The sequence below is a fragment of the Marmota marmota genome, unplaced genomic scaffold (genome assembly GCF_001458135.2).
Source record: "Marmota marmota marmota unplaced genomic scaffold, marMar, whole genome shotgun sequence".
NCBI lineage: Eukaryota > Metazoa > Chordata > Mammalia > Rodentia > Sciuridae > Marmota > Marmota marmota.
The window spans coordinates 8,282,842-8,308,487 of NW_026000153.1; the positions used below are offsets into that span (position 1 = coordinate 8,282,842).

The following is a 25,646-nucleotide window of genomic DNA, read 5'->3' on the forward strand; positions in this document are numbered from 1 at the left end:
AGACCACGGAGCTGCTCATTGGGGGACTTTTTTTGGCTCTGCCCACACGACCCAGCCAATCGGCCTCAAGAGCAGGAGGAGTGGGGGAGTTTGAGAGGCTTATGGGAAGCCAGTGGTGGCAGTTGGGCTCTGAGGGTTTTTCCTGAGGAGCTGTTTTGTTTGGCGTGTGTGGTCCTAAAAATAAAGTTAGTTTCTTTTGACAAGTGGCTCCTTAATTGTGCCCAGCCAACCCATCTATCCATTCACCCACCCACCCACTCATCCATTCACTCATCTGTCCAAACCAAAGGCTTGGCCTCACCCCAGACAAATTAAATCAGATTCTGAAGAGACAGGGACCAATATAGGATATGTGAAATGTAATGTTTTTTAGGTGATCCTAACAGGCAGTAAGGGTGGAGAAAGACTGATTCAAAAGTTTAAGAGTTTGCCATTCAGCATGTCATGACTCTCTACTTCCCAACACGATTCTTTACAGCTTACATTGAAAAGAGAAGGAAATATTTCTTTATAAATAACAAAACGACGTGCCTACCTATCATGTCTTCTGACTTCTACAGAAAGGTATGACGTAAAAGTGAAAGAACGCCCACGTGGCTGGCAAGACGGTATTCCCAGTGGACTGCAGGCCACAGAAAATCCCTAGAATGCTCCCCCATGCTCCCCCTCATCCTTCTGTAATGCCCTAAGGATAGGGGTTAAATGTCACCTCCAATCACTGCTTGGCACAGCACCTAGCACACAGCACATATTCATGAAGGACCTGTTGACTCAGTGAAATATACCCCAGGGGTGTGGTGGACACTCTCTTCCAATGTACCTTCCTTGTCCGATTTCCATCTTCAGCTATCTAGATAAGTACACAATACAGAAAATATGCCTACTGTGAAAGAGTCATGTGATGAATATTAGCTTCCTTTAACTGCTAATGTGAGTAAAATGATGACTCTTCTGACTACACGGGGAGGGAATCTGAGGCAAGAAGGAGGAGAATTCATGTATACTCAGCCTTCAGTATCAGGGAAAACAATTTATATCTCTTCCAACAGTATCCCTACTGCTGACAAGCTGTCAGCATTTAAAATATCCCTAAGTTGAACATAATTTTGATGAAAAGTGAAGGTGTTAAATTCTGGTTTGCTACCAAAGACCATAAAATATTATATGAGCAAGAAAAATTCATTTGACAACTGAGTCAGACCAATTTTCCACAGGAATCTAACAAAAGTTTTGTTTAAAAACTGAGAGGAGACATATTTCAGAAACAAATCTGCTTCAGCTCAAGTGCGGCTGGCATCGGGCAATTAATGTTTAAATTCAGGAATTTAAATGCATTCTTTTGGCATCATGATCAAATTAAATATGAGCCTTCCTCCCTGTGTAGTTCATTCCTCTGCAGTGATCACTTTCAAGAGGGTGGCTCTGCTCATGTCTGAAATAGCTGATATAAGTGCCATCGGCCCATAGGGTACCCTAAAAGATAATACTCAAAACAAATAGCAAAAACAAGCAAACACACAGACAGAAAACAACGCAGCAACAGGAGGCAGGCTCTCTACCGCAGATTCCTTCATGTTTCCAAGGTGAAATTACTAGTACAGATTAATAAGAAAAAAATAGGTGGCCACACTGTTGATTGGTTGGCACTGTTAATTGGTTCATACCAACAGGTTCCAATGATGTTACAGATACAAAGGACACATTTTCAAGTCTGAGGTTTAGCATCCTTGGCACCCCTAGGCCTCTAGGCTAGCAGGATTCAAATTTCATTTTCTAATTGCTTTCCATTTCAAACTATATGTCACGATGTGACTCACTATGAAAATGGCCAATGGCAAGCAGCTCAACAGTTAGGGTGGAACAGAGCCCTCAAGATCCAGAAATTACATTCCTCCTAACAGACAGCTGATTCTGCCCCACACTGAACATCTGTAGAGACTCAAAGAAATACACTTGATTTCTTTATTATTTACATTCTTGAACAATAATACTATGGGCTCTGTAGTTAATAATGCATTGGGATAGTTACTCGTTGATATAATTTTCTGAATCTGTACTTAAACTACCACAAACAAAGAGAAAGAAAAAAAAAAAAAAAAACAGGAACAGGGGACTGACAGACAGACTGGAGGGGAGGGCGGTGGCCCTGGGAAAGCAACCAAAATACTACGTGATCTTTCCATTGTGTTCAGTACCAGAAAAATAGAAAGGAACTTTCAGGCACATCTAAGAACTCACAGGTGTTCCCATAGCAACTTCCTGAAAATTTTAGTCAAAGAAGTACTATGGGTGACAGAAAATTTCAATTAATGCTAAAAACTCAAAAATGAGGAAAACATGTCAATTGGGCAAGTGAAACGTGCAAGTGAAACTAGTGAAATTTATTGCCAAATAAAATTGTTGCTAAACTAGAAATGAAACTTGATGAAACTATGAAAAAACAATATTTAAGAGTAATTTGATTATAAAAGAACACTTCACACCAGGCATAGTGGTGCATGCCTGTAATCCCAGCAGCTCAGGAGTATGAGGGCAGAAGGATCCTGAGTTCAAAGGCAGCCTCAGCAAAAGCAAGGTGCTAAGCAACTCAGTGAGACCCTGTCTCTAAATAAAATGCAAAATAGGGTTGGGGATGTGGCTCAGGAGTGGAGTGCCCCTGAGTTCAATCCCTGCTACGTTCCCTTAAAGCAAACAAACTTCACTTATAACCAACTAGTTTGAAATTCCCCTCTTCAATAAAAGCTGAGAATTGATGAAGGAAATGAGCAAAAATTAACTGAATTTCTCAACATTGCAATGAAGCATCACTATATACTCTTCCATGTATACATTTATGGAGAATTATAATTAAATAGAAAACCTTAAAAGTAATTTCTAAAAAATGAAATTAGGAGGTATAAAAAGAAGAGGCCATAAGCAAAGTTAACAGCATAAGACCAACTGGGGTAGAGTACAAATTGGAAGATATTTTGACAACTGAAGAATTACCGTCCTCAATATATAAAAATAATTATGACTCAATGACATGAATGTAAACATTCTGATGGAAAAATAAAGGAGAAAATGGTAAACAGAAATAGGCACTCTTACTATATGTCCAATTGAGAGAGAAAATTTCTTAAAAAATTTAGAGAAATTTTATAGTATAATAACCAAGAATTTAAAAACTTTTCATCTGCCTTGACAGAGGAATATCAGATCTAGGAATTTATACCAGATAAATAATCTGAAGTATGCTCAAAAACTTTTGAATATGTAGGTACATAATAATGTTATATGTAATAGTGAAGTGGAAATCTAATACTGAATAATAAAGAAGGATTCAACTATGGTTCTGTAGATGATGGAGCCACTTAAGTCAGAATATGCAGCATCAGGTTAAATAATACTCAGAATAGAAAAAAAAATAGAATACAACACATATTCTAGTATGATCCCAATTTGGTAGGGGAAATGTTTACTTACACATATACATAGTTAAACAAATAAAAAAGAATGACTTTAGGATATGAACAATAGTTAAAATCCTGAATAGGTCATAAGCACTTATGGCCTAAACACATATTATTCTTACATCAGAAAATTCATGTTAAAATATATTAAATATGGGATGGAAATTGATATAGATCTGACTTGCAAACTGTTATACAGAATATCTTGATTGGGAATAATGATATGTAGCCCTAAAAGTTATAAAAAATTGTGATGTAACATTTCCTAAGAACTATGGATTCTGGCCTAGTTGGCTTTGTAAATTAGGTTGGTTAATAAAACCAAGACTTGTGATCCAATTCCATTTCCAATCAGTTTAATGACAATATATGTTTAAATGCCACATGGAGGGCAGACACTTTTGAAATCAGGGTCCTCTGAGGGGAAATGGGGAAAAACAAAGCAATGTGAAACACAGCCTGGGATTATCTAATCAAGCTGACCACCAAAACAAATGCAAACCGAACTTCTCATTAGTATCAGTCAAATAGTCAACAGTATTACCAGGAAGCCAAAAATGTTATAAAAACATTAGCTTTAGGTTGGTATTTTTACCACCTGCATCTTGACTTTGCTTTACAACTGCTAACCTTCTTTTCTAAAGTATTTAAATAACAGCTGCCATTTATCAGGCACTACCATGTGCAGGCTCTGTTCTTAGTGCTTTGCATGTTATCTCTCTGTGCATCAACTCTGTCATGTTCATTATCATGCCCAAAGTGGACTCTAAAAGAACCCAGCTGAATTTGCCAAAGAACCTTGCAAGTCAGGATTCAATTCTCCATTTGCCCACTTACTGAAATCTGCCTTGGTAACCAAATGATCTTCCCACAAAATACCCATAACCCGGGCTCTGCACCTGGATCCTCTCCCTTCTCCTTGTTCCCATTTCTAATGCCTCCTTCAGGTCCACTGAGGTGTTCTTCAAATCCTGACTACACAGGGCCTTACGAAAGGCCCAAGCAGGGTGAGGGAATAGTTGTTCTATGCTGCTAAAATAGCCTAACACATCTTTATCTGCATACCTAATACATTGAAAAATTTGAGCTATTTACCTGTCCTTTTTTAAAAAGCCAGTTTTCCATAGGAAAAGAAATTGCCTAGTATTTTCCCAGGTAATTAGTTTCAGAAAGTAATTTTTGTAAGCTAGATGATTATAAACAAACTATTTTGAAGTACCTCTTTAAACTGTGCCTTGTCAGGACTTGGATTTTCAAGTGCAATTGATTGCGAGTGTGTGCTTCTTTTGACATGATGCAGGAGCTGCCATGGCTGCTTGCAATGCCTGCCAACATGGAGGATTTGAATGTTTACAGCATTTGAATGGACTGCAAGACCTCCAACACTTAAAATATGGAAGAGGTGTTGGCTCCCTCTGCAGCTCAGGGTGCAACATCTGTCCCAAATGATAAGGGTCCAATTATGTCCTAGAAGCACCCTAAATACAAACACTTTGCCTCTCCTCAATGAGCAGCCATGTGGACAGGATTTTGTGGGCAAGTCACATTGTTGGACTTTTAAATAACTCCAACACTGAGGCTGCTCCTCTCCACTGATGTATAAGGATCAAGACTTATACAGTCATGCTCTTCCACTATATGGTATCAAAGTATCCTCCAAATTTCACAAGTTGAAAATTTAATCCCTAAATTTATACATTGCTTCAAGGTGGGACCATTGGGAGGTAATTAGGATTAGAAAAGGTCATAAGTCTGGGCCTTCATGATGGCAGGAGTGACTCTGTAGAAAGGAGAAGAGAAGCTGAGCTAACATGCTTGGTCTGCCTCACCAAGTGATGTCCTCCACTAGGCAGATGCCAAGAGTGTGTTCTTGGACTTCTTAGCCTCTAGAACTGTGAAACAAATACATTTTTTAGTCTTTATAAATTTCCAAGCTTAGGTATGTTCTTATAGCAACAGAAAATGGACTAAGACATCCACCATCCCACCCTTCTTTTCACACGTTGCCCTGAAACTGGGAGAATAAAATTGTGGGGAGTGTGTTTGGGTTAAAACCCTCCTTGACTGCTGTGAGGGTCTGGGGCTCAGGGTTTGTGGAGGCTGGTGACAAGTACAAGGTTGCGACTGAAGTCCTACACTTCCTATGCAGGCAACTCCAAAGTAATGTCTCTGTCCCTCTCCTGCCAAAGACTGCCACCACTGAGGATAAAGATGATGTCTGTTACTCATCTCTATGTCCTCAGCACTAGACACACCACAGATGTCAGCAAAAACTGACTATTGTTGAAGGCTCACCTCCGCACAGCTCACTGGAATCAGGCCCTTCACTGAGCCCCAAGAGTCACCCACATCTGTATCTCTGGCTGGAACCAGGCCACACAGCTTTACCCCCTCACATCAGGTTTTTGCCACCTCTGTTTATGGTGCCTCCGGACCTAAGATACAGGCTGCTCACGTAGCACATGCTGATCGTGAAGTCCATTTGTTCACACCAGCATGTTAAGCTTCCAAGAAACGAGTGAATTTCCGACTTTGTGAATAGTCCCACAAGACAGTTTTTCTGGTCTGAACTTTTGATGATGTTTACTCAAGGGATTCTGTTTACTTACAAGTCACACCATCTCAGAAAAGCAGTTTTACGGTCGGAGCAATGAGTGAATGGAAATAGTGAATATGAAAGAAACATAAAAATGCATGCACATAAGGAAAGAAAAGCTCCTAATATCCCAATATAATGGCCAAGGTGGGTATTGGCTGGGCTTGGCTTAGGCAAAAGAAAAAGTAAAGGCCTGAGAACATGAAATGAGTCTGTCAAGATGGTCTAACAAAAACCAAGAAATAATAATACCCATCCCCCACAGAATCATCACACCAGGAAAAAGAGTCCAGTTAAATCACAAAGGGCAAGATGGCAGGAGGCACCGAGGCCTGCCACAGTTCACCACACATTGAGTTTCAGGTAATTAAGATCAAAGATGGGAGAGCCTAATATTCATTGACTGCAGCACCCTGAGCACTTGTGTTTTATTCGCAACATTCATAGTCAGGGAAGGCAACCATTGCTTCACGAGTGAATGCTGAGTTGGTTTAGGTGTCCTAGAAGATTCTTTCCCCCATAGCATATTACCTTTTGGCACCTTGGCTCTCCATCTCTCCCGATTGATGTGCACCACCTCTGTCCAAGTGGCTTTAAAGCTCTTATAGTCAACAGGGATAACGGAATTGTTGATGGGGGCACTTCCTTCCGACCCAGAGCTCTTGACACCTGATCGCTGCTTTGCATCTGATGAGCTGATGCTGTTCAAACTGGAGGACAAAACAAGAAATTGCATGGAAGAGGAGTGTTACTGTTTGAAAGACTTACGCAACAAGCAAACCCAAGAGAAAGGCAGTTAGCATTTGTCAATACGTTGTCATAAAATTCCTGGGTCTTGAAAATATATTCCTGGAAGTACATTTTCTAAATATGAAAGGTGGGAAATTCTAAAATTTCAGCAGGAAAAATATCGACCCTGCATCCTCAGGGGTCTTCACAGTCCTCCTTCTCTTCTGTGCTGAGTGATCCCTTCTTTTTTTCCTGTACCTAGAATCCACCCACATGAATTTTCCAGTCTATTGTCTCATATAAATGAATTTGAACTTGGAAATCTACTTGTTCCGCAGTTTACCCCCTGCTTCTACACTGGCTGCTTTTCCAAGTTACCCAGCAATTTGGTCCTCTCTCTCTCTCTCCAGCTCCTCCCTTGTCCTGGACTCAGTGTCCCTTTGATCTTGGTTTACTGAGTACACAAGGAGTGAGGATTTCCTCATGTGCCTTGGAGATGACAGAGAAACACACACAGCTTGGAGGTTGTGGAGGATGAAGTTGTGCAAAAGGCCTTACTTTAAATGAATACTACTTTATTCTTCGAATGTGGGTGATTTAGCAAATATCAGAAAATACCATCCTCAGTGGCTAAGGCAGTGACTGGCATAAATGACTATGACAATGAAGACCAATTTGTCACTAAATGACAGTGAAGACTGACTGGAGGAGCAAAGTAAGTTTCAACCAGTGCTTAAAGAGCCCTGGGATTGTGAGGACTTGGTCACGGGCTTCTGTCCTCTTTGTTAGCAACCTCAATGGTAGTCCATCTTGAGTATCCCTGACATCTCCCTGACCTAATGTTCCTCTTACTTCCCTCCTCCCCATTAACTTTTTTTCCTGATCTTTTTTTCTCTTCTTCCTATCCACTCTATGTTTTTTTCTCCTTGATGATGAAGCCCAGGGTTTTGCATGGATGAGGAGGAGAATGTCATTATAGTAGTAGCAGTAGTAACAGTAGCAATAGTGTATAGTAACACTAGCTATAGTAGTGGTGGAGGTATTAGTAGTTTTCATTCAAGTCATAGTGGTGGCAGTAGTAATAGTACTAGCAGTAGTAGTACTATAGGTGTAGTAGTTGTAGGAGCAGTGGCGGTAACCCTGCCAATAAAGACTAATTGCCAGCTTTAATGCAGTTAAATTTAATGCCAGATTCTGTTCTAAGCAGTTATATAATGAATAACTCACTGAATCTTCCCAGCAACCTATGAATATTATAATCCATACTTTCCCAGATGAGGAAAACGAGGAACCTGCCTGAGACTGCACAGGTAATAAGTGATGGAGTCTGGATTCTAACACCAGCACTCTCACTCCAGAGTCTGAGTTCTCCTAGTCTACACTCTTCTCCATTTGGAACAACAGCACTGAAGCAGAAGGCAATTAAAAATGTTCAGGGTTTTGTTTTTTTTTTTCTCTATTCATTCTCTTCTTGAACCTAGAAATGAAAGTCAGTTTCAGTTCTTGTAAGAACTCTGATCAGTGGTACTATCTTTTTGAAGAATCAGGAGCAAGGCTGTCTGGGAACAGTGGGCTAAAGTTCAGTGGTTGCTCCTGCCATGAGCAAAGGCCAAGAGAGGACCGGGATTGGGGGCACCAGGGACCTGCCAGTCATAATTTGAATGTGGGTTACCATTTTCAGGCCAGCCTGGAGAGTACAGAGAGTATAGTTTTAACTTCTCTGAGGAAATAAGCAGTAGATCTCTCAAAAAAAGAAGGTGAGGATCCCCACCAACAGGAGGGGATCCTTGAGGACAGGCCAACCCCCACACCCATCCTCAAACTTCTCCACTGACCTTGAGCGCCTCTGTCCTGTCCCACCAGTTTGGGAGGTTTCATCGATTAATGGACTCACAATCTTTTCGGTCATGTCCGTGAGCACGGTGAAGGTCGGTTCCACAATGAAATCAATAAAACCTGCAGAGAAACAGCAATGCCTCAGAGGAACTACAGAGTCAATGGGCTGTTCCACGTTCCCCAGGGGAAACTGGTGAGTCTTTTCTGTCTTTTAAAATTCATCTGTACAGGAGCTGAAGATCAGATTAAGAGCCAGCGGGTCTTGTTCGTTTAATAGATTCCTTGATTTGAATGCCATGAGTCAGTTCTGTGTCTCCTTCCTAACTTTATGGCTTTTCAATAGGAAATACAATTAAGTACTTTAAAATACATATTCAGCACCTGCTGTGTAATAAGCAGTGTAATAGGAATTGTGAGAAGAATAACAGCACCGGCCTGCCCACAAGGAATTTACAGGAGAGATTAAATGAACACAAAGATGACCCCAAGGAGCATTTGGAGGGCCAGAGGAGGACAGATGAATACTCCTGGGAAGGTGAGAGAGAGGGGACACTGCCCTCCGCTGACAGACCTGTGAACAGCTTTATGAGGTTGTAGTGTTTGAGCTGAGGGCTTAAGAATGGGTGGAGAGGAAGACAGGGCCACTCATTCTGGGTAGACAGGGTGGGGTTAGTGAAGTGGCAGATGGGACAGTGCAGGAGGTGTTGAGCAATGTTTGGGGGCTTCTGGACTCTTTTAGACTTAAGAAAAGAAAGCTCAGAAGGTAGATCACCCATTGTTCAGGAAGGGGGATTCCTAGAGAGCTGGGACCTAACAGGGCACTGGAAACCCCTGAAGATGTCTGGGCAACACTGTAATAAGATTTTCAAAATGTTCTTTGGGAAAGTTAATATGGCAAGATGGATGGGAGGGGAGTGAGCCACGTGAAAGTTGGAAGAAAACTAATATCAACCAAAGGATATTTTCCCAGTGGATATCTGGAAATGTATGAATACATATTTGGTTTTCACCATGATGGACATTGGGGTGATACCAGTCTTTGATGCTCAGCAGTGAAGGATGCTAAAAATTCCTACCATGGAATTGACAAAACAAGAATTGTCCTAACCACGTATCAGTAGTATCCTGATAAAGAAACACTGAAAGCCACATTTGTATTCTAGTTAATTATAGTATAATGTTGAGCTCAAACTCAAGTATTTGATGGTCCCATTGTGACTTTTCCCCCAAGTTAAATGCAACATATCCAAACCAAAGCTAACATATTAGCTTTTCCTCCAACCTTGTAACTGATATTGAGGTCCAACCACGTACTCTAAATTCCCTCCTTTCCCAGAACTTTGTATTCAGCCAAATCCTTCTCACTTGGTATGCCATCTTTACTCTGGAGAGTCCCTCTGGAGAGTCACCAACTCAGTTCTGACAAGCCTCATCTTTCCCCCCCAGTCCTGCAGGAGGCATCCAATGGGTTTCCTCACTGCTATTCTTAACCAAAACCCTCCAACTCATCCTCCCTACTACTGGTGGGGAAGTGTTTCTAAAAGAGGGTCAGCAAACTTTCTGCAAAAGACTAGAGGGTGACTTTAGGTTTTGTAGGCCACTCGTCTCTATTAAAACCACTCAGCTCTGCCGCCTGTAGTGCAAAAGCACAGGCAATATGTAAATGAAGGGGCATAGCTGTGTTATAATAAAATTTATTTACAAAAACAGGTGGTGGGTCCAATTACGCCCACAGGCTAAAACATGAATTTAAGTGTTATTTAACCTTGCATTAAATTCTTTAGGTAGATCCTCATTCTGGACAGAAAGTGTAGGCATGTGCTATTCTTAACGCAATATAAAATCTGGGCCTGATTTTCTCTCCAGACATGTCCTTTGCTGCATCCTACTCCCTTCCTACTGCTCCTGCCATATGGAGCTGTTTAGAATTCACTGACCACAATTTCTCTTCTCTGTTGTACGTCCTCCTGGACTGCCGTCCCACCCACCCCTAACTCATCTCTAATACGATTCACTATTTGCCTAGATAACACCGGCTTACTTCCCAGGATGCAGCTCAATGATTTCTCTCCAGTAAGTCTAGAATGGACCACTGGGTCTAAGGGTTCCCACACTCTATTTTGTACTGCGAGGTTCAACGTTCAGAAATCTACCTTAACATATTAATGCTCTGAAAGATTTTTGTTTTTATAACATCTTACCCACTCCCCCCTAACTGATTTAATATCTTGGAAGACAGATACATATATCACTTGTCTTTGATTTTATAATGTCTATTTTAATGCATAGCAGTGTCTAATACTTGACAGGATTCAAGTTATATTATGAAAAAAAAAATGAACAAGGATTCAAAATACAAGTAGAAAAATTGATAAATGCTTATTAAATTTATTTTTTGAATGATTTCACTCTTCAAGGTGGAGCTCACTGATGATATTTAATGTATGCATTACATTTAATTTATGGATGGCACTGCTACCACCACCCATAGCTGAAGATTTTTGCTATACACGTAATGTAGTCATTAACAAAAGTGATCCTCACCAAAAAGTAATGTTTTGTTTAGTTTAAAAAAAAAAGAAAAGGAAGGAAGAAAAATATTTGAAGAGCTATTCCTGGAAGTAGAGTCATCCAGAAAATGGGTCCATCCTAAACACTGAACTAGCAGTAGCATCACGAGGAGATATGCCATAGAGACTTCTAGTGTTGTAAGCAGGATGGAAAGACTAAGGCAGAACTTGCTTCCTGACAATGACTCATCATTTCCTTAGAAAGCTGAAACCCCTTTCTTCATGGCAGGGAACATCAGAGATACCACAGTGTCACTGTCTGATCTCCCCAGGAACTAGCCATATTCCAAGCAGAGGAATGAAGAAGCTCCATCCATCCAAGCAGCCAAAGCCAATGGCACCGCATGGCAGAACAGAGCCAATCTCCTGGCCAAGGAATCACATAGAACATCTCTGCTGAACTTCCAGAGACTTCCCAGCTGGTGTTTCCTGCTGTCCAAATGGCTGGCAGACACCTACCTACTTGTGACTGAGCAACCATGGTCGACTTCCTGTCACACAGAGGAGAAAAAGGCAGCCCCAGCTCTGCTTCTCTGTCACCCTAGAAAAACAGGAGGTCATGGTAAATTAAAGAACAGTAGGTCGAGCGGCCCAGATTTTATTTAGCAACCTGCCACTTAGGCCATTGGGTTTTATTTTAATTATTACAATTACGTTATGTAATACGTTCTTATGGGTTCCGCTCATCTGCATAAAAGACACCAAGAAGCCAATGCCCTCTGGGGTCCAATCATTACATCCAGCTACAAAGGCTCATGCTGTCACAAAGGCTCATGCTGTTGGACAGCAATCGGTTCCCTGTGGAAAATAAGGCAATGGGCCATGTGTCCTACGGCCTGGAGCCAGCTCTGTAGTCAGAACTACTGTGTTTTCCCAAGTTTTCCTGTGTCTGTGACCTTTCTCTAGCCCTAGATCCCCTCCAAGCTATGGGCAGTGTCCAACTAAAGTTCAAACTGTACTGATTCAGTTTTGCCTGTTAGTGCTACTTAAAGGTGCACACAACTGGAGTAAGTGCTCCTGTGCTTGTAGGCTCAGGGCTCTGTTGACAATGAAAAGGGGAACTACGAAGAACCAGAGTAGCTGGGCTTGGTGGCCCATGCCTGTGATCCCAGCGGCTCAGAGACTGAGGCAGAATCACAATTTGATAAGCCAGCCTCAGCAAAAGTGAAGCGCTAAGCAACTCAGACCCTGTCTTTAAATAAAATACAAAATAGGGCTGGGGATGTGGCTCAGTGGTTGAGTGCCCCTGTACTGAACAAGAAAATAACAAACAAAAAACCATAGTAAGTAACTATCGAGTTAGACAACAATAAAGCATAATTGTCTGACCGATATATTCTCAGTCTCACCAAGAATCATCACTATAATAAATAAGTGCTTTGGAAAAATCTGTGGATGGAGATGATTTTTAAAAACATGGGTCAGAAGCTCAATATTCCAGTCACATCAGTGAAAATATGTCACCCTTCTTCCAGGAGTGAAGTCACTCTCTTTCATTTACCAGGAAAAAAACCTGCCACAGGAATGGCTACCAGCTTATGCTTGAATCCTGCCCCTCTCCTGGGAGACATGTGATCTTAGGAAGCTTACGGTTCCTTCCTAAATTTCAGTGTTTTCATCTGTTAAATGTGGGATAGTAGTCACTACCTCATAGAGTTATGACGAGGAAGAAAAAGAAAAATGTATGAAAATAAATAGAACTGTTTGAAGAACTATTATTGTTTCTCAATAGTCTCTATGATATTTAAGGTCTAGATTCGAGAAATATTTAGTAAATCTGTTCCATCAAATATACTCTGGCTTGATAAATATTACCAATGAATTGGTAATAAATAAAAGGTAATAGCAACCTGAAAGCAGATCTGGCTCAAAGACTGAATGTGCATTATTTTTAAGCCATGTTATCAAAGAGAAGGACACTAGCTCACACATACACACATATACACACACACACACACACACATTTAAATCCACTGAAAAAAACAGAAAAGGAGTGGGTGTCTGAAGAAGGTGAACAATGGCTCCTAGTGGGATATGAGGACATGCAAGGGTCTCAGGAACAGTCCTGAAGTGGCTCAGTTCTTTTGTACCCTTTTCCTATTCAGACACCCAGGGGTGTCTCTGTTTCCTGGCTGAGGGATGCTGTGTCTCTCAAAAAACTTTAGTGGGAAAGTGGGAAAGCTTAGATAAAACAATTAAAATTCTTTTCTTATTTCTACATAGCAGGAACACAAGTTGTTTTGCTGATACATTTTAATGGGACAGAATAAGAAGGTGAGGTGAGGAACATCCTCCACTTGACTTCTAAGAAGCAAGCATGGATTTGGATTTCATTATCCAAAACTTGCATGATATTAAGTAAGTTCTAATTCTGTGGACTTGCTCGTACCCACATCTATGTAGCACTTGTATCTTTTGCTTTTATTTGAGCTGTGTAGACTCAACCATGAAAAGCCTGTTTTAAAACAATGGTCGCTGACTTCCCTTTGGAGGACACATTCACTTATGAACTCTTTAAAAATGTACTGAACCGTAAGTTATGTGGATGAATAAACTTCTACAGGGGAATCCATCTTGATTGATAACACAATATCCTATGACTTTGTAGTTACTCGCCCTTAGGGGATTATTCAACTGCTTTCCTTTTTACTGAAGAGGTCAAATTTCTCAGAAAGTCTCAGTTGTAATAAAAGATTCTTTTTAAAACTAATTCATTTGTTTTTTCTTCTAGGACTACTCAGAAAAATAATTATCATTTCTATGGTAGGGGTTAAGATAACTCCAACTGCTTAAGTCATGCAGTTGGTATGCAGAAGGAAGATATTGAATATTCGATGAATGAATGAAAAGACTAATTTGGTTAGAAACACTTAAATTCCTTTGTCACTGAGACATTTATGACAGGCAAAGTGGAGAGCAATTAGGCAGGTAGCTATTCACCAGACTCCTACTGCTCCTCTGTTTCCTGTTCACAAGACTGTCTACATTGTGCGGAATCTCTTCTGCTTATTGCTAGATAGTATAGCAAGAGGAGAGGGGATGTATTTCCACCATGGTTAGGGCCTGTAAAATCTCCTGTACCTATTTCTCCATATCTTCCCCCTTTTGCTGGCTTGATGTAGACAAGCACAATAGAAGTCCTTTAGATGATAGACTCTGCTTATCATAGAACCACCTGTCAATCAAGAGACACTTGTCCTGTAACATAAGTGGGTGACACACTTACATTTAGGTGTGCTGCATTACATTTGAAGGTTAGTTTGTTACTGAAACTATATGTAAGCAGCAAACTAGTAAAAAGAAATAAGAGTCCTTGAATTGGAAGTTCACAGGGAACCTGGCATCTGCCAATGTGAGAACTTCGAAAACAGGTGATATCTCAAGTGAGTCTTTTCAGGTGGAGGCAAGAAAACATAGGTATTTGGGGACTGAACAAAAACATCAAGCTAAACAAAATACAGCAGTGTACCAGGCACAGTGATACACATTTGTAGTCCTAGTGCCTCGGAAGGCTGAGGCAGGAGGATCATGAGTTCAAAGCCAGCCTCAGCAACTTAGCAAGGCCCTGAGCAATTCACTAAACAGAATACAAAATAAGGCTAGGGATGTGGCTCAGTGGTTGAGTGCCCCTGAGTTCAACCCCTGGTATTAAAAACAAAACAAAACAACAACAACAAAAATGTGGCATATATACACAATGGAATTTTACTTAGCATTAAAAAAGAACAAAATCATGGCATTTACAGGTAAATGGATGGCCTTGGAGAAGATAATGCTAAGTGAAGTTAGCCAATCCCAAAAAAACAAATGCCTAGTGTTTTCTCTGATATAAGGGGGGTGACTCATAGTGGGGTAGGGAGGGAGAGCATGGGAGGTTTAGATTAATTCTAGATAGGAAGGAGGGGTGGGAGGGAAAGGGAGGGGGCAGGGGATTAGCTAGGATGGTGGAATGTGAAGGATATCATTATACAAAGTACATGTATGAAGACTTGAATTGGGTGTCAACATACTTTATATACAAACAGAGATATGAAAAATTGTGGTATATATATATGTATTAAGAATTGTAATGCAAAAAAATAACAAAGTACATGTATAAAGGCATAAATTGGCATGAACATACTTTATATACAGAGATATGAAAAATTGTGCTCTATATGTGTAATAAGAATTATGCATTCCACTTTTGTCATGTATTAAAAAATAATAAAATCAATAAAAAAGAATAAAAAAAGTTTAAACTAGAGTTAGCATAAAACCCATCAATTCCACTCCTAGTTTATACCCCATGAGTATTAAAAACATATGTCCACACAAAAACTTGTATATGAATGTTCACAGTAGCATTGTTGATAATAGATAAAAAGTACAAATGTGCAAGTCATGTTACTTGATAAATGAATAACAAAATATGTAATATCTATATAATGAAATGTTATTCAGCCACAAAGGAATGAAATACTGATATATGTTCTGATATAGATGAACCTTGAAAACATGATGCATGATATAATAAAATCTAGAAAAGGCAAATTCACAGAGACAAAAAATTGATTAGTAGTTGCCAGAGACTAGGGGAAGGAGGAATGGGGAGTAACTACTAACAAGTACTTTTCTTTTTTACAGGGATGAAAACGTTCTAGAATTAGATCATGGTAATGATAATGATTGCATGACTTTGTGGATACGCTGAAAACCATTAAATGGCATCCTGGGAAAGGATGAATTTATGGTGTGTGAATTCTGATTTAATAAAATAAACTCAACAAGTTAGAGAAAAAGTTTAAATATAGTTAAAATTCCCACACTCTATTTTTCTCCCTATTCACAGAGACACCACTGTACTATATGAAAAGAAATGATTTCAGGTTCTCAATAAAAATGAATGTTAATGGCAACTAAAAAAAAAAACAAGAACAATCACAACAAAACCAAAATGCAGCAATGTACACTCTCCATCCTCCTCGAGGAAGAGTGCACAAAGATTAGCTATGAGAAAAGTATTGTGCTTTTGGATTTAAGATAGTAAATTTTAGCCCTTTCTTCTAAGAAGTTATCACCTCCAAAATAAGGAGAATAAGAAACAGAAATACAAATAACATTAAAATCTGTAATCTAAATTAAAACTATGTATGGAAGGGTCATCAAACGCTGTGAATATCAAAGAGGGGTGCTGTGAGATACTAAGGCTGGTGGAGGGCAGAGGCTGAATTATGAGCAATCCTACCATAGCTTCCCTCTGATATCTTGGAAAACATAAAGGCACACACATACACCACACACACACACACACACACACACACACACCACTGCATAGGAATCACAAAATAAACCAAGGAAAATCCCAGGTTGCTTAGAGTACTACTGCTCTTGTTTCCTCCTGGTACAAATCTTCTGCAAATAGGTGGTACAAAAAGAATTCATTTCACTCAAATATAATAATAATAAAATGAAGAAGGAAAAAGAAGGTGGGGGAAAGGAGTGGGAGGAAGAAGAAAAGAAAAAGAAGGAAATGTAACAGAAAGATGAGTATGAGGACCCCAGGAAGGAGAAGATGGAGAAGAAGAGGAAAAGCAAGAGGGGAAAAATTTTTAAAAGCCCCCTCAAAGTGGGAAGAGAAGGTATGGGAGTAGCTCATTGGCAAAGCACGTGCTCAACATGCACACTGCCCTGAGTTCAATCCCTAGCAGTACAAAAGAAAAAAAAGTAAGATAAAGGGACAGAGGGAATAAAAGAAAAGGAGGAAGAGGAGGAGAAGGAGGAAGAGAAGAAGAGATAGACAGACAGACTAACATCAGAAACAGAACAATGGTGCCACCAAGATCAAACATATCTTAATGAACATTGAGAAATACATGTTAATCACAAAAACAGGGTTTCAGGAGAACAAGAGTGAATAAAGTACAGGGAAGATAGATGTAGAGAAGAAAACCAGAATCATAGCATCCATGGAGGTCAGGAGTGAGAAAAGCAGACCAAACAAAGGGTTAAAAATATTAAGGAAAAAACAACCAACATGGAAGAGAAACAAGCAAGAAGCAACATATGAGCCACAGTTTGCCCCTAGAGAACAAGTGGACAAAGGAGACATTCAAAGATGTCATCCACCCAACTGGAACCTGTAGAGGAAAGAACATGCCATGTCCCCAGAAGAGCTGACAGGAAACAATCACTACCCAAGCACTCCCTAGAAAGCTCACTGGGCTCATAGGAAAAGAATTCATCTCAGGTTGTATATATTTAAAATTTTCCATAATAAAAAGTCTTTTTTCTTTAAAACAAAACATAATCTTTAGGAAACATATGCCAAAAGATAAATCACCTCAACACGGAAATATTGTCAGCCTGGCTTCAAACTCTTCATAGCAACATTTGGGTGTGGAAAACACTTGGGGGAGAGTAAAAAAAGACCTCATGGAAAGAAAGTTGGATCTAAAAACGTCACACCCAAGCAAATCAGACCCAAGTATCAACAGCAGCAGGGAAACTCACAAGCAAACAATGACGTGGCTTGAAGAAACTCCATTGTTTCTAGAAGGAACTTCTTGAGGAACCACCTTGGGCAAAGTGCCAACACTGAGTATCACCAAGACAAGAACTACCAGGGAATTATGCCTTTGTCAAGTTTGTTTTTTTCCACCTTTCTCAGTCACATTTTGGGGGGCTGTGCTTTTTGTACACCATATAGTCTACAAAAGGGAATGCTCACTTAAAATATTGGGACAATTTGGAAATAATATAACCAAAAAACAGCAACAAGGAATTAGTTACATTATGAAAGGAAAGGAAACAGGTATTGAAAGTATGAATCACTGCCTTGTCTTTTACAGACAGGGTAAAATATATCATTTATGTCTGATATATAAAGTAAAAGGGCTTTACTTAATAATCAAGGGACACAAGAAGTAAGCAAGATATTAAAGCCATCTAAAGTGGGTATTGGTACATGTATGAAGACACGAATTGGTGTGAATATACTTTGTATACAACCAGAGATATGAAAAATTGTGCTCCGTATGTGTAATAAGAACTGTAATGCATTCCACTGTCACATATAAATAAAAAATTAATTTACCAGATTATATTGTTATGTTGTGTGCATGTGTAAATATGTAACATCGAATCCCACTTTTATGTGTATGCACCAATAAAATTTTTAAAAATATATAAAAAAATAAAGTGGGTATTGTGGAAGGGGTAAGGGAGGTCAACATTTACTAATTTTTATAATGGAAACAATAAATACTATCTGAATAAATAGAGAATTTAGTTTTCATTAGCAAGTTAACCACTAGAAGAACTAAAACATAAAATTTTGAGATAATCAGAAAAACCAAATATATAACAAAGTAGGTGGCCCAGAAAATATAATGAACTATTTTTGAAAAACATATAAAAACAGAAAACATAATATAAAATATGAGAGTAATTAATATCAAACATTCCTATCATTTCAATAGATGATAATGTGGCTACCTTCAATTATACAACAGAAAACATCTGATTGACTTATTTAAGAAATTCAGTTGTATAAAGTATTTAATACACATCTAAATCAAAATGTCTATAAAGGCTAAAAGTAAAAAAGATGTGCAAAGACAAGATCAGATTCTTCATGTGAGTTAAATTTGAATTCTAAGAAGAGCACTAGATGAGACAAAGAAGTGGGCTTTATACTGATGCAGGGTACAATAAACTACGAGGGTCTAACAGTTACAAACATCCCAAAACTAAATGGTACAGAATCAACATGTAGCCAGGCGGGGTGGCACATGCCTTTTATCCCAGCAGCTCAGGAGGCTGAGGCAGGAGGATCGAGAGTTCAAAGCCAGCCTCAGCAAAAGTGAGGTGCTAAGCAACACAGTGAGACCCTGTCTCTAAATTAAATAAATAAATAAATAAATAAATAAATAAATAAATAAATAAATGGACTGGGGATGTGGCTCAGTGGTCAAGTGTCCCTGAGTTCACTTTCTTGTACTCCTCCCCCCAAAAAATAAAATTTTGTGAAGCAAAAATTACAGAGCATATAGAAAATAATCGAAACACCTGTCAGCCCATGATAGCTCAAATTTTTAAAAATGATATATAAAATACCAAAATATCATAATTAAGAAGGTGGATGGATGTACCTGGTTTTCCTTTAACATTACCCTGAAAATTGGAAATAAATCTACCTCTGATGATCCATGAACACTTGCAAAGAACACTTGCAAAAGTTGACTATGTAGCAGTTGATGTACAAATTTCAAAATAAGATCCAAACAATGGGAAAATTCTTTCATCAAAATTCAATAAACAAAAATTAATTACAAAGTTCTTAAACAAAGAAACATACCACTGAAAAATTATAAACAATGAAACAAAACTTTATCTGAAGCAACTGCTGGCTAGAAGAGATCAAAACCAAAATTACAGAATATTTAGTAAAGAATAATAATGAACATGCTGCATATCAAGACCTATGAAATTCCTGATAATAGAAAAAAAGAAAAACTCCTAGTTTCATGTTTTCTAAACAAGCAGTAATGAAAGTAAATGAATTGAGCATCCAATTCAGAATTAGAAAAAGAACAAAACAGATTCAAGCAGAAGGAATGAATTAATAAAAATGAAACAGTGATTACAGCAGTATTAAATAAAAAGGAAACAATAAAGCAATTATGTAATTTTGTAGAGAAAGAAGGGGGAAAACATAATAAGTGAACTAATCAAATAGGGTAACAATCACAGACACAGAAGAAATTAAGAATTGAAAGAGAGGTTTGTTAAATATAAAAATATACAGCAATACAAAGGAAATGAACCTCAAGCTTTTACAACAAGATGTATTTGCCAAGGAGGTAAACATACTTTTTTAAAAGTCAATATTTCATTGAAAAGCATCCTGAAGCGATGGCTTGGATTGCATAAATTATGGATATAAAACTGAAGATGTAATGCCCTCTTTAGTAAAGTATGGAAGGTCTGGTCCATGTGCACTGAGGCTATGCCCTTATTTTGAAATATAACCCGACTTTCCAAATGCAATTTTAAAAAAGACTCTACAGTCCCATTGAGATTTCCCATTTGAACTGTCCAATTTAAAATCTATTGTTAAGAGCTGAGGCAACATTTCTCCTACTGGGTTACTTGCTATGGCTTATGACATCTGAATTAAAATATTAAGTCAATAAAAATAATTTACTGACTTATAATTACTAAACATAGTTCCAACCCAGTGAGCTAACATTAGATTCCCAACAGGCAAAAGAGTTCAATATGGTTAGTTTTGCATTGCCTCTAACATATTTTTATTCAACTTGAGTTTATGTGTATATGTATGCAAACAAGGTTTCCTTTATAGGAAGAAAATGTTCACATATTTAAGTCATTCACTCATAATTGAAAAGAGGAAATCACTTCGATCCATCAAACTTAAATGATTAGCTATGTTCTACCCTTTGGTCAAGGACTGAATGGGAGTTTTATTACAAAAGTCATATGGAAGTAAGCATATGGCCAGGGGAGTGGGTATTTGGAGAAAGTTCTGTCACTGCTATTAGAAAAAATAGCCCCTGGGAGAAAATGGCTCAAAATAAGCCTTAAATGAAGGATGAATTTGCTGTCCTGCTTTTATACACAAGTGGGCCACACCTGGAAAGTTCTAGCTCCCCTCTCTGCATACTCACTTTGAGAATTCCCTTTGAGAACTACCCTGGGAGACCAGGCATTGACTTTGCAATGGGTAATGACCCTATTCAGAAGAAGGCACTTGCTGGTGTATCCATATAACAGCTTGTGGGTTCACATGAGTGCGCACATGTGGACGAGCCCCCAGGGACAGAGTGAAAGAAACTGAGTGCTTAAGGTTGGAAGGCTCTTAGAAAACTGGTCCAAATTTACCCAGAACCCCTTATCCTCCTCAACAAACAATTGCAAGACCATAAGGAATTAGAGGGGTGACTTGATTATTCCCAGGCCTCAAATTCATTGGAATGAAAACTCTAATAAAGGGTTTTCTGATGCCGGGTGCTGTGGTGTACACCTGTAATCCCAGTGACTCAGAAGGATTCAAAGCCAGCCTCAGCAATTTAGTGAGGCCCTAAAGCAACTTAGCAAGACCATGTCTCAAAATAAAATATAAAAAAGGGCTGGGTATGTAGCTCAATGGTTAAGCACTTCCGGGTTCAATCTACTGTACAAAAAAATGAAAGGCTTTCTAACTTGTATATGCTGTTGACGCTAGTCCCACTTCATCACCAGAGTGTACAGCTTCAGAAGGAACAAAATACACAGAGATGCATTCTACAATTTCTCCCCTCAAATGAGAATCATAAGATTATGAAATATCACAAGAGTAATTTGCTCCAAAAACCTTTTGTAATCAGTGTGCTACAGTTTGGATGTGTTCCCCCCAAAATTTTCATATGTTTAAAACTTAATCCCTAAAGTCACATGTTACTTTATTTGAAAATGAAGACTTGGGAGGTAATTAGGATTAGATAAAGTTATCAGGGTGGTCCCCCCCCCCATACAGTATTAGTGGCATACAGTATTAGTGGCTTTGTAAGAAGAGAAAGACCTGAGCTCACAGGTTTGTTCCGTGGTGCCTTCCATCATGTTATGATGAAGCAGGAAGGCTCTGACCAGATGCACACCATGGTCTTGAACTTCCAACTTTCAGAACCAAATTCTAAATAAATATCTGTTCATTATAAATTAACCAGTCTTAGGCCTTTGTTATTGTCACAGAAAATGGACTAAGACATAGCTAAAGAGCCTATCCCTTATCAGTTTTAAGGGACAAAGGTAAGTAAGACTGGTGCTAATAAGCAGTATTTTATGGAATTTTAGATACCTCCAAATCCATGTCCTATTCTTCCCTTCTTCAATTAAGAAGAATTAATTGAATTAACCTTATTAACTTGAATTAACTGTAACTTAAGTCAACCATTGACATGTTACATTTTCAACCCCAGGCCTTAATATCTTCCGCAGATGTCTGAACACAATTCTTTTGGAGACCAGGTTAGGTATACATGCCTGAGACTGAAAAGACTTTGGTCTTGGTAATGTGCATGATTTTCCTTCCTATTTCTCTGTTCTAAATATGTATTTTAAAATTTGTTTGAAAGCAATGTATACTCATTAAAGACTCTGTCTATTCTTGTAGACAACACAACTCTGGATCTTAAGATGTGGTTAAGTTTAAATATAATTGGAAAAATAGTGTCTAATGATTTTCTGACCCTGATTTACCACACTTTGTTTTGGAATTTAATACCCTGGGTGTTTCCACCCCACCAATTGTAGCATAGACATGAGTTAAAGATTAACAACTTAATCCCATAGGTCAATGCCAAAATAAGTACCATTTTTTCAATTCATTAGAAAATAAAGAGGAGGGGTCCTCAAATGACATAGAAAATGCTTTTTCTTCTAAACAGAAATATATAAGATAGAGATACATTTTATAATGTCCCGAGAATCAGAATTTGGCTAAGATTCAAACATGATATATCCAGGAAGGAGGGATCAAAGCTGTGAAACCCACCACTCCACCTGAAGAAAATAACTAATGTCAAGAGTCCTAATCATAGTGGCCCCAAACATGAATTTCCTAAAATACCCGGGGATGACAGCCCTGATGACCAGCACAGCAACAAGGTACCTGTCTGAAGAACTCCTCCAGCAGTGACATGGTCCAGCGGTGGTGCAGGTCCCAGGCTTTTGCAGGATGGCTAATGTCTGCCGTGTGCAGCATCAGGGATAAGGCTTTGGGCTTCTCGATTCTGAAAAGCAAAGTGGCCACACTCAACGACCACACATCTATCCTCAGAAGGATTTTAAAAATCACTGAGGGTTTAAATCCCTTCCATTCCCCCATCTCAAATGCAAACTCAGCTAAATGAAGGAAAGGGGCATTATCTCGCCCAGTGAGAGGGTACACATCACCTTGGTCTCCCTGTTTATTGAACTGGATGCTTCTGACTCAATCCCATTCATGGAATGGCTGTATCATTCAAGAAGACAAGGATCCAAGAATCACAGGCTTTTACTTCCTGTCTTTGCCTTAAGTGGATCTTTGATCATTTAATTGTTCACAAGGGACTATTTTAAATTCTAAGGGGCAAACGGTTACTGGCCCTATGGTTTGTTTCAACTCTGATGAGAATATGCCTAATTGTGAGATATGTATAATTTTCATGCACCCTCCTCCAAACACCCCACTTTATGAGAGCACCCAAAACAAGGTCATGTGAAGGAAATGTGCTTTTACAGTACAACAGGGACAAGGAAGTCCCAGTTCAAACACCTGGGAAAACACTATGTCACCAGCCCACTTACGCTTCTGGCTGCTGCAGAGCTGTTTTCATTGCTTTGATTTGCTGGAAATGGCAAGACATATCCGTGGCCATCACCATCTCAATGACCAAGGTTCGAAACTCCCTTTCAGGGGCACCCATAGAGAAAAAAGGATAGAAGTAAAAAAAAAAAAAGTGGAAAAGAAAAATCAGTTTATTTTTTGGCACTTCTAATCAAAATCAATTAATCATTTCTGACATTTCTAATCTAATTAGATTCTTTTCAGTGGGTTTTTTATGAGGAATAAATGAAGGTTAAAGATTAAGGAAATCATTTATTAGGAATATGATTCATGAAATACACACATCACTTGGAAAAGTAACTCACAGGAAAAACCCAATGAAGCTGAAAATTATATTAAAGTGCTCATTTCTCAACTCAGTTCAAAGTTTTGAGGATGAATTAACTTGAAAATGATTCTAGGAGCTAGACTGATAATCCATATTATATTTCAGGTAAAGGGATTCTACCTTTTATTTATTTTAATAGACTTTAGTTTTTAGAGTAGTTTCAGGTTCACAGATAAATTGAGCAGCTAGGATAGATACCTTCTCTTCCCTGCACAGTTTCCCTTAGTATTAACATCTTTCATTAATGTGGTGCATTTATTACAACTGAGAACCAATATTGACATATTACCTAAAGTACATACACAAGGGTTCACTCACCACATTGCCCAGTTCTACAGTTTTCAACATATACATAAGGTTATGTGTTCATCATTACAATATCATACAGAATAATTTCAGCATTCTAAATTTTCCCATGCTCCCCCTAGTTCCTCCTTCTTCTTTCCTCTGAACCCCAGTAAAATCCTCATCATTTTACTGTCTCTAACAACTTCCTTGAGTTATAATTTACATAGAATAAACTTCTTCTGTATAAATTGCATAACTCAGTGAGCACTAACCGTTTACTATGCATAACACACACACACACACACACACACACACACTAAAATGTACTCTTTTGTTTTGGGCTTCCTTTCCTCAGAACAATAGTTTTCCATTCACCCATGCAGTGGTTCATCAACAGTTCCTTTCCATTTATTGCTGAGTGGATATTTCAGGTTATTCCACAAATGAGAAGTTCTATTTCCCAATGGATGGGCAATTTGGGTAATTAGATTTTTGTTGAGGGCTATTGGAAATAAGGATGGTACAAGTATTCACAGACAAGTTTTGGTGTGAACATATGTTTTCATTTCTTTGGGGCCAGTACCTAGAAGTAGAATGGTTGGTGTTTTAGGTAGCCATTTTTTCCTGTTATGAGAAACTGCCAAACATTTTTCAAAATAGTTGTATCACTTTACATATTGACCACTAGTGAAAAAAAGTTCCAGCTTTTCTTTGACTACTTCTGTCAGTCTCTAATTTCCATTATTCTGATGGATGTGTACTTGTGTCTCAGTTCAAAGATAGGCAGGAAGGATTCTATTTTACTCAAGGGAGGGTCAGCCTTGTTATCTTTTCTAGCCCTCAACTACTTGAACGAGGTCCACCCATATTAGGAAGGGCAATCTGAGTCTACTCTTTCGCACATTAATCTCATTTAAAAACACACACACAGAAACATCCCAAATCATGTTTGATCAAGTATCCAGCACACAGTAGTCCAGTGATATTGACATAAAATTAATCATCACACACTGATGCATTATCATTTTATATATATATATAATATTAATTTTGTTATTGTTTAATAAAGATTGTTGTTACCTTGTTTACAAGATATATTGGTCTTTAATATTAAAGTAATGATGTTTTGGGCAGGGTATGGGTATGGTGTCAAAATTAAGCCTCATAAAACACAAGGAGAATATTTTTCCCTTCTTTGTTTTCTAAGTAAATTGGTTGATGTCATGATATGTGGAATGTCCACCCAAAAGCCCATTACTGAACCCATGGTCCCCAATTCAGTAAGGTTCAGTAGTGGGGCTTTAGGTCAATGGTTGAATCATGAGGGCTATGACCTCATGGTAGTTCATTTGATGGATTCATCCATAGAGAGCTGAATGGACTACAGGGAGGTGGGACCATAGTTGGAGGAATTAGGTCAGTGGGTATGTGCCCTGGAAGGGTTTATCTTCTCTTCAACCTCATCCTTTCCCCACCC

General features: G+C 38.7%; 1 protein-coding gene across 15 annotated transcripts in view; it reads right to left on the reverse strand.

The window, feature by feature from the left end:
• Pde1c (phosphodiesterase 1C) overlaps positions 1–25,646 on the reverse strand; it is a 606,321-nt gene that overhangs the window by 62,941 nt on the left and 517,734 nt on the right. For all 15 annotated transcript variants that reach the window (XM_048786434.1, XM_048786431.1, XM_048786441.1 and 12 more), the window contains 5 exons: positions 23,514–23,615; positions 22,837–22,957; positions 11,643–11,724; positions 8,613–8,733; positions 6,580–6,758 (listed from right to left, as the gene is read on the reverse strand). In XM_048786434.1, coding sequence (XP_048642391.1) covers positions 6,580–6,758; positions 8,613–8,733; positions 11,643–11,724; positions 22,837–22,957; positions 23,514–23,615 — 605 coding nt within the window. The remainder of the gene's footprint in view (positions 1–6,579; positions 6,759–8,612; positions 8,734–11,642; positions 11,725–22,836; positions 22,958–23,513; positions 23,616–25,646) is intronic.